The sequence below is a fragment of the Eutrigla gurnardus genome, assembly GCF_963514095.1.
Source record: "Eutrigla gurnardus genome assembly, chromosome: 9".
NCBI lineage: Eukaryota > Metazoa > Chordata > Actinopteri > Perciformes > Triglidae > Eutrigla > Eutrigla gurnardus.
In genome coordinates, this window is record NC_139923.1 from 20,463,556 (window position 1) to 20,476,271 (window position 12,716).

The window sequence follows — 12,716 nt, forward strand, 5'->3', positions numbered from 1 at the left end:
AAAATTGCTTCAGGCCCAAGGCACATCACTAAAACAGTGAATACTTACCAATAGTTTTACATCCTTAAATCATTCCAAAGTACTTAATGAATGGGATTAATTATTAAATAAACCTCTCCCACAGGTTAGGATTTCATTATAGGCACAATAACCTTCTTTCAATCTTTCTCTGACTCCGAACTCACAGGTCGAACCCTTCCTGACCACACAACCTGAGAACTACACGTCGGCTGTGAATGTCACGGTGAAATTATCAATGAACTATGGTGTAGACAAATTTCTACAAGACATTTCAGGGGTGGACTTTTTATTATCTCTTTCTTTTTATGTCTCATATCTAGACTCTCTTGGGTTTCGGCGTCGCAAACAACGATCAATCAGTTATCACCTGATCAATTTAATTGCACAAAAGTTACAAGCATGAATATAATATGCAATACTGTTGCTAATTTCTGCAAATCAAGAACAAAAAAATGAAAATGAAGTTCATATTTAACTATATCCAGTGTATGCATGAAGCTCTTTTTGTTAAATTACTAAAAGCAAATTCTTCTTAATTTTTACACCAAAATCCAATATCTTTTTCTGGTCAGCTGCAATTTCAACCAATATTATCCTGACATCCATCCATCGATCAATCTGCAACTTCGGCACTGCTCAGATATGGCCGTAAGTCTTTCAAACGATATAATCAAATTGCTCCCAAAGTTACGACCTGCCTGTCTTGTTACACTCAGAGATACGTCCCGTTATGGAAGCTAGATACTCATGAAATGCCATTTCAGCTCAACTTTAAGAGTGTTGTGTCTCCGTCCAAACCAAATCTATTTAGTCCTCTAACTGTCTGACATATATACTGAGGGTCAACCCCCTCCATTCCTCTGTACCTGTCCCTCGTAACGCTCTGTCCACCTCATGTATCGACCGCGGTGACGACAGACCGACGGGTGTGAGCATGAATTAAGCAGGACCCGCGCCACGAGGAGGTTGACTGATGCCACATGATGACTCCCAGGGTGATTACATGACAGTTAAGTTGATAGATGCCATCCACCGAGAGGTAATTCTCCTTCTGACAGGCCCCGCCACCGTCTACAATGATGGAACATGGACCTGATGAATGCGTTAACACATTTTCCAACACCGGTCTGTTTTAGGCTGACAGCCTTATTTTAATCAGGCCGTGTCAGATGAGCTGCAGACCCTCAAAACTCAGGGACAACACGCTGAGAAGGCAATGAAGACAGAGACGACTGAATTATACTCAATGGGGAGCCACAACAGATACATCTAGGGCTGCAACTAATAATTATTCTTATTATACTGCATAGAAATCTCTCAATCGTTTTTCAATATTGCTCTATAAAATGAAAACCAAAAATACTTTTTTCCCCAAAAAGTTCCCGGAGCCAGAGGGGATGTTTTCAAATCTTTGTGCCCAAAATCCAATTATCAGTCCCTCCAGGATTTTGTGTGGTTTTTTTTGTTTTTGTTGGGGGGGGGGGGGGGGGGTTGCAAATTAAAGTGCCTCATTTCACAGAGGCTTTATTTTAACAAAATTGCGTTGCCTGTTGCAAGGTTTGTTATTGTTGTGTAATGCATTGCAAATCGAAGGCAACTTGTTCCAGTGAGAATAAATCTGCACCGTTCGGAGTGTTAAGGAACCAAAAAGGCTCAGGATTACAATAATCCAAACAAAATATGGGTTATTTGTAAATGAAGAAGTGCACCTGAGGGGCTACTCCACCAAACAGCTAAGTCCTTTTGGAGCTCTCTCTCTCTCTCTCTCTCTCTCTCTCTCCATCATTACATATCCAACTTCATATTTTTGATGAAGCCTTCACACCATGTGTAAGCGGGACTTTTTATTCCTTAACATTTCCTTTATCACACACATTAGAGCTGTCAACAAAAAACGAAAGACATTTGAACATGAAAAATAATATTTATTTGTGAAAAGCAGCACTACCTCACTTCCATTAATTGAGGAATCATATGATGGCCACAGATGTCCTAACAGCAAGCGTTATGTTACGTCATGTAAACCAGCTGTGTGCTCCATTTAGACTGAAGACCATTAACAGATGGGTGAGTAGTTATCTTCAGACGTTTTTACTTCTTGAAAAGAAAGAAATTCATATTGTGATATTTTTTAGGAAACTTTGAAGAAACCTTATTTATGACATTTGCAGAAGAACTGCAGCGATTGGACAAAAATGCAAGCATGCACATAATTGAAAGGAATTTATTGAATTTGCGTTAAGTGAATACTACATACCTTTTTTGGTGCTTTTACTTCATATCAATGATACGGAAAAATTAAAATGTTAGAATTATTCTTTCATTTTCTGTCATTTAAGCAGTTAATTCATTCTCGTGTTCCAAACCATTGAACACTGTAGTCAAATGTACTTCGTAAATGAGTCCACAATGCAGAGCTCTCCCACTGTAAACTTGGTGCTGAAAGGTTAAAAGCCCTTTTAGTGTAGAATCCTTTTGGAGTACCCACTGCACACGAGAGCCCAGTTTAGTCTGGGTGCCCCTGAAGAGCACCACTTCTTGTGTGGGTTAATCCGACTTTCATCGTAAATGTACTTCTTTATCTATTACAGCATGTGGATTTCACACTGCAAAATGTGGAGCTACAGTTCTTTTGTCAAGCAAAAGATCAATGGCTGTGCGGTTAAATCTGTTCAATTTCAGCTGTTTATAAGGTCCAGGAAATCCATTTCTATGTTTCTAACATGAGACAGCCTTTGCCCTTTGAACCCAGGTCACGATCAATACAGGAAAGGTTGGTTGCAGTCTGACTGTGTGAACGGGACATATGTAGTCATCGGAGTGTACAAGATTATTGATTTTGATTGGTAATTGGCGGAAGAGAAGGCGCTGTAATCGAAGTAAACCATTGTCACCCTTCACGTAATATTGAATTTAAAATTCTGTTTTCAATAAAGGGACAGAACGGACGTGATTTTTAGTTTTATTTGAATACAATCTGGATCGGTGTGCTTTAGGAAAAGGAATCGAGGGATGTGCGTAACGTTTTGCTGGATGTTGTGTTTTGTGATATCGTTCTGTCCTATTTATGGATCATCAGTCTTTCCTGCCTAAAATGCACCTCTAAATAATTAATGGTCAAAGCCCACTGGGACTGTTAGACTGTCAGTAGTCTGGGACACACACACATGCACGTAACTGTTATGTGGTGGTCAAAATTAAAGTAGTACCCTTTTCACACAGTCCAAGAACACGTATTCCTTACGTGTTAGAGAGAGTCGGAAGGCGGGAGAGATGGAAGGAGTGAAATACACAAAGCCTTAGGATGAATGAACTGATTGTGTGCAGCTAATGAGATGGCTTTTGTCCTGTAATCATTTTGCAGCGTCTAAAACTCCACCTCTCATTCTCAAACATATTTTACAATAACAATGAAAAACCACACGCACATACAGTGTCTCCCCGCACTGTGAGACTCACATCACTGATACAGACGGATAAACAAACTCACACACACACAGGGCTGGGTTGTGGGGCTATCTCTCCTCTCAGTGTACTGCGGTCCATCGACCCTGCATGGCTGCTCACAGCTGGATACGTGTCATCCACAGCAGCCCTGCCTGTTAGGGGGAGAGAGAGGGCTGCGGAGGGTGGAAGGGAGGTGGGGATGAATGTGTGGCGCAGGGAGAGCATGCAGGGGGCGATCGCCATGGAGGAAATGGGATGAAAGCGGAGAAAACAAAAGAGGAGTGTGGTGCGTATATGCAGCCATACTCACTGACTTGTTGAACGGGGTCAGAGGTGAAATGGGGTTGTCTGTCAGATGTTACTCAGCATCATAGCTCCCGGGGAGAAGGGTCAGTAGGCGGCCTCTTCCTCTATCTGATCCTCTCTCCTCTTCTTCTATCGACAGTCAGGTTGCTTTCTGGCTGGTTGTTTACTCCCCTCATGTGTGTTCCCCGTCTCTCTTTAATAGGTGTCTGTGGTGATGTTGCCATGTACCAGCTGCCATCTGCTCTCATCCTTCTTTATGCAGGTAAGACATTTAAAGAGCGTGGTTTTTAAAGCTATAAACTAAATGGTATGACTCTATGAGTCTGGGATGAAACACAGTATTGTTAATATGGTGTTCATATATGACATTTCTTGGAAAATTCATGGTTGATCTTCTGTTTTAAATCAACCCTAATCTTACAAAGTCTATTCTGAGATTGAGTCCATTTTGGACTAATCAAAATAACGTTAACGCCCTCTAATCAGACCTTTCTCCTCGCCTCTCCCATCGTTTTGACTTTGACTTCATTACAGTCACAGCACAAGCCGTTCTTTCCTTTCTGTGGACAGGAAATTAAGCTATCAGCACATTACAGTATAATTACTGATTATCTGGCGAGAGCAAGTGTGTAGACGAAGCATTCATTCTTTCAATCTTTTTCATTAAGCGGCTGCTAGTTAGTTGGCTAATATTACACTGGTTGCGGAAAATGAGCACAACAAAAAGGCTCCCTTTGTAAACAATGAGAGAAATGCATTCATTAATATGATGTCATTTGTTTCATATTTCTGAAAATAGTTTACTTGTTTTGTAACAAACGGGTTATGATCCTTAAAATGCCTGCAATATATTCTGTCCCGTACGTAGGCTGCTTGGTCTGACGATATTTTGGATAATGAAGAAGAAGTGAAACATTTTCTGTTTCACAGTGAGTGCTCTTGCTTACACAGTTGCTCTTGAGACAGCTGGGTTTGGGCTCTTTCCAGGAGTTTATAATGAAGCAAACATTCAAGTTCAGTGGACACCGTGACAGTGGTGTAGAAAGAGATTTAATGTACTTCGAGAGCTTCCAATTACACCTTTTGTTGGTTTAAAAAGTGGCTCCTAATAATGATGTAAGTTTGTTTGAAGAGTTTACTTCCAGGAAGCTGCTATTTCCTGGCAAATACTGGGAATCATTGAACCCCCCCAACACACACACGGACACACCCGTCAATGTGACAGCTCGCAGAATGGATATAAATCTTTCATAGACACCATCAATTTCCTTCCCAAAAAGAACAGGCATTAAGTCGGATTATATATTTATCAAATACATGGCAGGTGGTCTCCTGTGGGATTTTGACAGGAAACAACTTTTTAAAGGAAAGTCAGCGAGTACAAGAATGACTTTAAAAGACCATATCAAGGTACGTCATAAGAATTTTACTTGGTGGTTCAAACAGGGTTCGTAGCACTCCAATCCTTTCTCTACTCTTTTTTTTTTTTTTTTAAACAAATCCTGACTCCTGTCTCCTACATGTTTCCTGAACACACCGATTCAGGTCTTTGTTGGTTGAGAGGGAAGGGAGACGTAGAAATAGTCTGCTTTTAGGTCAGCCCCCTCAGAGAAACAGAGGTGTGTATGTGCATGTGTGTGAGTGTGTATGTCTGCATGTGTGTGTGTGGGTGGTTGTCTGGGTGTGTGTGTGTTTGTATGTGTGTCGTATTACAGAGTTGAGTGGTAAAGGTATGGCAGCCGCCTGCAGGAAAATCTGAGTTACCGGCATCTAAGAGAAGCTTTCATCCTCCTACCTTCTCTCCCTCTGTCTCTCTCTCTCTCTCGCACACACACACGCACACACACACACACACACTCTGATAATTAAACAGGTTGTTTATTATATCCTACAGCTGGATTTTGGAATCCTTGGACATCTAATATTGAATGTGCATAAAGTTGTAAAATTTGCAGGAACGGGGGGTCTTACACCGTCTCTCTCTATCACACACAAACCAGGGTTTCAGCCAGAGATATGAGGAATCAACAGAAATTTCACTACAGATTGATTTTCTAGTCAAAACGTCAACCTCCAGCTTCTGTCTTATCTCTCCTGAGGACCGGGGGAGACTGCAAGCGAGAAAAGAATTTAGAACAAGAAAGCAATTTCCTACTCAGGGCTTTACTGACTTTGCATTAGTTAAATAGTTTAAAAGATATAAACACATAAAAAACAGAGAGAGAGAGAGAGAGAGAGAGAGAGAGAGACTAGAGAAAGAACAGGTTATTTATCACAGCCTCTTACAGCTGAATATTGGAATCCTCAGACATTTAGTATTGCGTTTGAAATAAAGTTGGAGAACTCGCAAGAAAAGGATGTTTAATGCAGCAGGGGCTGGGATGCTGACTGCCCATTTCCACGTGGTGATGTTGAGCAAGATCTGAATAAGGGAAAAAAACACAAGGTGTGTAATGCATGCGGAACACGTCGCAAACATAATGCTTTTATATCAGCCAGACCACATCTGGAGTACAATTACGTCCCGCCCACACCGGAGGGGAAAACAATTCATCGCTCTCCATTGACTTTGTATTGCGTGAAGGTGCCTCCTTGTTACTTTTGTCTGCTGATAAGCAACAGAAACATGCCTAAAAGCTGCTGCGTGGTGGGATGCGACATACCAACAGGGTCAAGAACCCAGAACTACGTTTTTATAAGCTGCCGAACCGACAATCTGAGGATAGAGGCAACAAGAATGGAGAAACGTTGGGATCCCAACGCTCGGTATGCCGAACGTTACGTGTGCAGCAAGCGTTTCGTCCACATGGCAGACTATCTCCGAGGAAAGTGTGTGCGGAGAATTCCAACAAGACAGTCAAAACACACAGCGATAGCTGTAATTAAGTTGTAACTTATGATAAGTAGCATCAGCTGTTGTTGGCTTCATTGTTGTCAGTTTCATGGCAATAATGCATTCAGTCCTCACACTGTAATTATGCAGAGGACACGGGGAGCAATAAATCTGATCATGCACACACACACACACACACACACACACACACACACACACACACACACTTAGGGGTATAAACTCATGGACGAGCGGAGAATTGTTGGAACAGAGATCAGATTAGAGAAGCTTTTCTGATCTGTGGCATGAGAAGGCTGTGCTCATGTATCAACCAGCCATCTAAGCTGGCTTATCCTGATACAACCAGGGGCAAACACACACACACTTACATGAAGAAAGTTTACTGGGTGATGTAAGGGAGGGAGGAGGAGTGGGAGAATGGTGGGGGTGCAATCTCCAAACAATTCTATATCCCTTTTAGTCATGGCCTGGCTTTGGCTGTGAAGCGGAAACAACTTTGAGCCCTTGTTAACAGTGTCCCCAAACTTCACCAAAGGTCTACTTTGCTGTGTTTTTTTATACTAGGATAAGATATTTATTTCAGCGTGCAGCTCCTGCCATCTTTGTGATCCGTCCTGTGTTATCTACTTCTTCCTTTCCTCCCCAAACAGGACTGATGTCCAGATGGTGTGCCCCTCCATGTGTGGTCCAGCTCAGATCTCCCTGACCGTTTCATGGGCCACAAACCGAGCCAAGCATCAACGGCCACTGCTCGACTCAACCCCACCGCCCTTAACCCCTCACCCCTAACCTCCACCCTGAGACCCCCGTCCCCCTCCGCCTCACTCTCTGCCAGTCCTCTCCTCACATTTTGACAATCCTAGCCCTTCCTTGAGCCCAACATGGTGGCCCGCATCCCCGCTCTAATCTTGGTCACGATGTGTCGGGGCGTCTTGCTCTCGGTCGGAGAGCCCCCTCAGTCTCGCCGGGAGATCCGCATTGAGGGGGATCTGGTGCTCGGCGGTCTGTTCCCGGTGCACGAGAAAGGTGCCGGGATGGAGGAGTGTGGGCGTGTGAACGAGGACAGAGGGATCCAGAGACTGGAGGCCATGCTGTTTGCCATTGACAGAATCAATAACGACAACACCTTGTTGCCCGGAGTCTCTCTCGGGGTCCACATCCTGGACACCTGCTCCAGAGACACCTATGCACTGGAGCAGGTGAGTTAGCATGGTCAGCGTACACGTACATGCATGCTGCTGCTTTTTTATCCACTGTAAGACTGTTCACGTGTGTGTAGGGTGTTATCTAGATATGCTAATCTTCGTCACTGAGGCTTTCATTTGCACAAGATGCTGTTTAACTCAAACACAATTATGGGTTTTGCAAAGATAATTGCTCAAGATATTTTGTAAGAAATTAACCAAATTGGAAGAGATTACATTGATAGTTTTGTTTTTTTTCTTTTAATGGTATTTGTGTTGTCTATCTGCTACATTTGTGACAGTGGTGAAAGGCCAACTTGAACTTTTGCTTAAGTTATATTTAAAAAGTTGCTTTACGCAAAGTAAGTTCTGGTGCCAGAAGTAAAACGTGCAATGTTTCCATTTTCAATGGAGTATAACTACAAGGTCTCATTAAAAGGTAATATATATATATTAAACACAAATTGAAGTATTTACACTCGGTCTGAAAAAAGTATTATCGGTGCGTCCCTATTTCTCGAGGGCTTTGCTTTCCATTCCTGCTTTAATGCCGATTAATCATGATTAATCTACAGCTGCCCTGTGATTAATCTGATTAAAAATCTTTATGGTTTTTTGAAGGATTTTCCCTCAAGGATTCTAACCTTCAAAAATATATTTTGTATTATTTCTGAGCTACTTAGAGATGATGCATCCAGTGATCTTATTCATTGAGCTCCTTGATTGATTGTATAAACCATGCATTCTTGATATTTGGTTTTCCAAGTGGGTTGCAGGTTCGTTGCACGTTTCTCCACAAACTAGCATTATGCTATAATGTGCCTTGCTGTCAAGGGGCTGCATTTGCAATTTGAACCTTGTTCTGAAAGCATTTAAGGGCCCCTAGTGTAAAGCATTGAGCTTGTATATTCCTTTTATAGTCTTCAAAGAGATAGAAATGTTACATCACAGAAAAGTATCGGTCTTTATTCACGTTGAATATTTCTCACAAAGAACGCAAAGTGTGTCACAAACAAATGAAGAATGAATAGATAATATAGACCATATGGTACCTCGTGTGTGTTATATCAAATATCCATGTGGACGTTTTTCTCAGGCTCTGGAGTTCGTAAGAGCCTCCCTCACCAAGGTGGACGACACCGAGTTCATCTGTCCGGACGGATCTTACGCTCTGCAGGACGACAGCCCGCTCGCGATCGCCGCAGTCATCGGTGGATCCTTCAGCAGCGTCTCCATACAGGTAACTCACACATACAAACACGTTATACCATCATCATCTCGCTTTGACTTCCTTGGTAGCAGCTTCTCTCATCTTTGTACTCATGACCAAATGCACAGAGGCTGACTTCCAATGTTATGGCATGTGTGTGTACTTACTTCTTAGAATCAACTTTGCCATTGGTGTGTTCTTGTGTGTTTTCCCCAGCTCTTGTAGCTCTTGTCACAGAGACGGGTCATTTGCATAGTTTAGCATAAAACCTCCTTCTCCTTACTCCTCTGTGACTGCACAAAAGCATCCTCCTATCAGTCCTTAAATCCCTAATCTCTGCAACTGTCTCTCTGTCTTTCTCATCCTCTCTCTTTCACTCTTACGCCCCATTTTATGTATTTCTATTTTTTTTTCCCCCGTCCCTTATATCTTTGCTCTCTTCCTTCTCATCACTGCCTATATCTTTTTTCCCTCCTTCTTTATATGCATTCAGAGGCATCCCCCGCGGCTATTTGGGGAGAGCTCAGTGTATGCTGACCTCAGCCCCCTTCTTCTCCTCCTCCTCCTCCTCCTTCCTGGGGCGGCCATTGTTAACACATCTACTCCGTCTCTTGTTCTTCATCACACATAATCATCCCTTGTTTTCCTCGCCGTTCATTCTTGTTGTCCTTGTTTTCACCTGTCTTTTTCCAAAAGGTAGCGCTGTTCACAAGACCCGAACCACGCTCCGCGTTCTGATCTCTTTGCCAGCGAAGCTAATCCAGCTACTCCTCCGTGCCTCTACTTGGCTAGTCTGTCTGTTGCTTCTAAATTAAGTAATAGGGAATTATTTTATGTGTAACCATGCACAACTAAACTCCAGTGTTTTCAGGGCATTTACATAGCAGGCATCATTCCTCCCCTCCGTTCATGCACGTGTGTGTGTGTGTGTGTGTGTGTGTACGTGCGTGCGCGTGTGTCTGTGTGTGTGTGTGTGTGTGTGTGTGCGTGCGTGTGTGTGTCTGTGTGTGTGCGTATGTGACTTGCATTCCAAGCAGAAAACACACAGCAGCCCTCCACTGCACCAATTTTTTCCTCCTTCCCTTTCATTTTTTTTTTTCCTCCTCATCTCTCATATTCAACCCATTCAGTACATCTCCCTTCCCTCCCTCTCTCTTTCACGGGAAGGCAGCAGCTTTCACTAACAGAGTAAACTCTCCGAGTCCCTACAGACAGGCCTCTTAGTTAGCTGTAGTCGCTGTTCGGGGCAGGTAATGGAGCAATGCGGTTACATTTTGCAGTATGACCTTCCGTGACATTTAAGTCAACTGCCATCTTAAAACCATAAAAACCTGCCTGGAGTACTAGCAGCCACCCCTGTGAGTGTGTGTGTGTGTGTGTGTGTGTGTGTGTGTGTGTGTGTGTGTGTGCGTGTGTGTGTGTGTGTGTGTGTGTGTGTGTGTGTGTGTGCACGTGTGCGTGCGTCGATCTCTCCCTGTGCACATCAGTGTATGTATATGTTTTCTAATCTTCTACATTATTAGTCTAATGAGATTCTGACATGTTGTCAAAACAGCTCATCAACTGAGCTATGAATGAAATATAGAAAAGCCCAGAGTGATGCGCTCTAAAGGGATTAAACAGAGGCGAGAACAGAATGGCTGTGTAGTGTTTATTTGCGTGTGTGTGTGTGTGTGTGTTTGAGTGTGCACGTCTTTGTGCGCGTGAGAATGCGGTAGGAATTATACGTGTTAGCGTCTTGAACTCAAATTGTAATGAGTAGAGCGTGACCAAACCCCAATCAACAGTGAAAGGGAATATTATATGGACATCAGTAGACCCTCGATGATGTCCATCACTAATGCATGAGTCGGTGATTTATTGAACTTCTACGTGTGCGTGTGCGTGCAGTGTGTGCTGTGTGTGCTGCACTTCCTGCTGCCGTTGTCTTTAATCTTCAAATAATCATATTAATGCATGAAGCGATTCCTATCAGCAGCAACCTTCGAAATATGTTCTTATTTTTTTTTTGTTTGTTGAAAACAAAATAATTAATTCCAATAATTGTTTATGGATCTATCTTTATTTCCACATTTTCGTCATTTTTGATCAAACGTTTAATACTTGGCTCTCGGTCAAAGGAGAAATTTAACAAAAACCTGTAACACAGCAACGCTAGCCCTGCAGATGGATGTGGAAGAAACTCTTTTACAAAGAGAAATGAGCTTCCTACAAACTGAAACACTAGTTTATTGTGTGGGATACCCAGTATTGATCAGATGTTTTGGTCAACAGAGATGTTGAAGTCAGATATCTGATATTCAACGTATATGGTTGCAATTTTAAGCAATCTAAGGGTTGGGCAACGCTTTGCTAAGGGTGATGTCTGTTGATGGTTATTGTTGGTTAATTGTATATGGATCATACAGTTTCCAGAGAAGTGGTTCATTCTATAAAATTCTAATGCGGCTCTGAAATCCACATTTCACATTTTGCATCGGGAGGTTTTTCCTCTCTAATACACACAGTATACACACACACACACACACACACACACACACACACTCACAATTGTTTTTGAGATGCTTCACTTGTCCTCCACTTCCCCTCTCTGTGTGTGCTTCTTTCAAGTACCCTATTAAATTAATTGAACAGTAAGTGGCTCTGTTGCTGCCACCTTTCAAAACATGTGCATTGTAAACACACAAAGTAGCTGCTTGAATGCATGAGTTCCACCAAATACTTTTTACATCACTTTGCATAAATAAATCAGCGCATTCAGATTTCAAAAGTTTAAAAATAGATAAAATAATAATTATCAGTCCAGTCATGCTACATGAAACTTAAATGTTTATTCTCAAACAAAATGATAAGCAACATATTGCTATTTTATTTGATTTATATCTCAATTTGCTGGAGAATCCAGAATGAGAAAGGGTTATCAATGAATGTTAAGTTCCTACAAATCATTGTTTCATGGTTTAATTTCGAGGCTTGGAAATATTTGGGCTGATTTATTTCTCATTATCCTGTCTCCCGCCACAGGTTGCCAATCTTCTCAGGCTCTTTCAGATTCCTCAGATAAGCTACGCTTCGACCAGTGCCAAGCTCAGCGATAAGACCCGCTACGATTACTTTGCCCGCACGGTGCCCCCCGACTTCTACCAGGCCAAAGCCATGGCCGAGATCCTCCGCTTCTTCAACTGGACCTACGTGTCCACCGTGGCATCGGAGGGTGATTACGGGGAAACCGGTATAGAGGCCTTCGAACAAGAGGCGCGCATGAGGAACATCTGTATCGCCACTTCAGAGAAGGTAAGGAATAGAATGGATATTTGCATTAATTATGGAGAATAACACAAACTCTAATCGGCAGTGTCTAACTGATGTATGACCTGAAGCCACCGCTAACAATGAATGGGGCACTAAATTTGAGAGCTTATAAAAGTTTGGCTCCATGTCTTATCTTGTCCTACACACAAATGGAGTTTATATTACACTGGCCTTATCAGTTGTAAGCCAGAAAATGAAAGCTTATCTCCAAGAACTTATTCTGAGTACTTTCAGATCACATTTTTCAACTAATTGGCTACGGAGGTGCATGATGGTGTGAGACGGAAAAACAGCATTTTTGTCCTATGGATGATGGTGATAAATAATAACAAACCTATATGAGAGTAGAAAGAGCATTTGCATTAATGTCCTCTTCCTGTCC

General features: G+C 42.3%; 2 protein-coding genes across 4 annotated transcripts in view; both read left to right on the forward strand.

Moving 5' to 3' along the window:
* The window catches only part of calub (calumenin b), a 140,573-nt gene that overhangs the window by 23,716 nt on the left and 104,141 nt on the right, over nt 1-12,716 (forward strand). The gene's annotated exons all lie outside the window — the stretch shown is intronic.
* grm3 (glutamate receptor, metabotropic 3) overlaps nt 1-12,716 on the forward strand; it is a 31,530-nt gene that overhangs the window by 5,446 nt on the left and 13,368 nt on the right. For all 3 annotated transcript variants that reach the window (XM_084018525.1, XM_084018524.1, XM_084018526.1), the window contains exons 2-5: nt 3,977-4,036; nt 7,279-7,827; nt 8,909-9,052; nt 12,047-12,316. In XM_084018525.1, coding sequence (XP_083874651.1) covers nt 7,510-7,827; nt 8,909-9,052; nt 12,047-12,316 — 732 coding nt within the window. In that variant the 5' untranslated portion in view covers nt 3,977-4,036; nt 7,279-7,509. The remainder of the gene's footprint in view (nt 1-3,976; nt 4,037-7,278; nt 7,828-8,908; nt 9,053-12,046; nt 12,317-12,716) is intronic.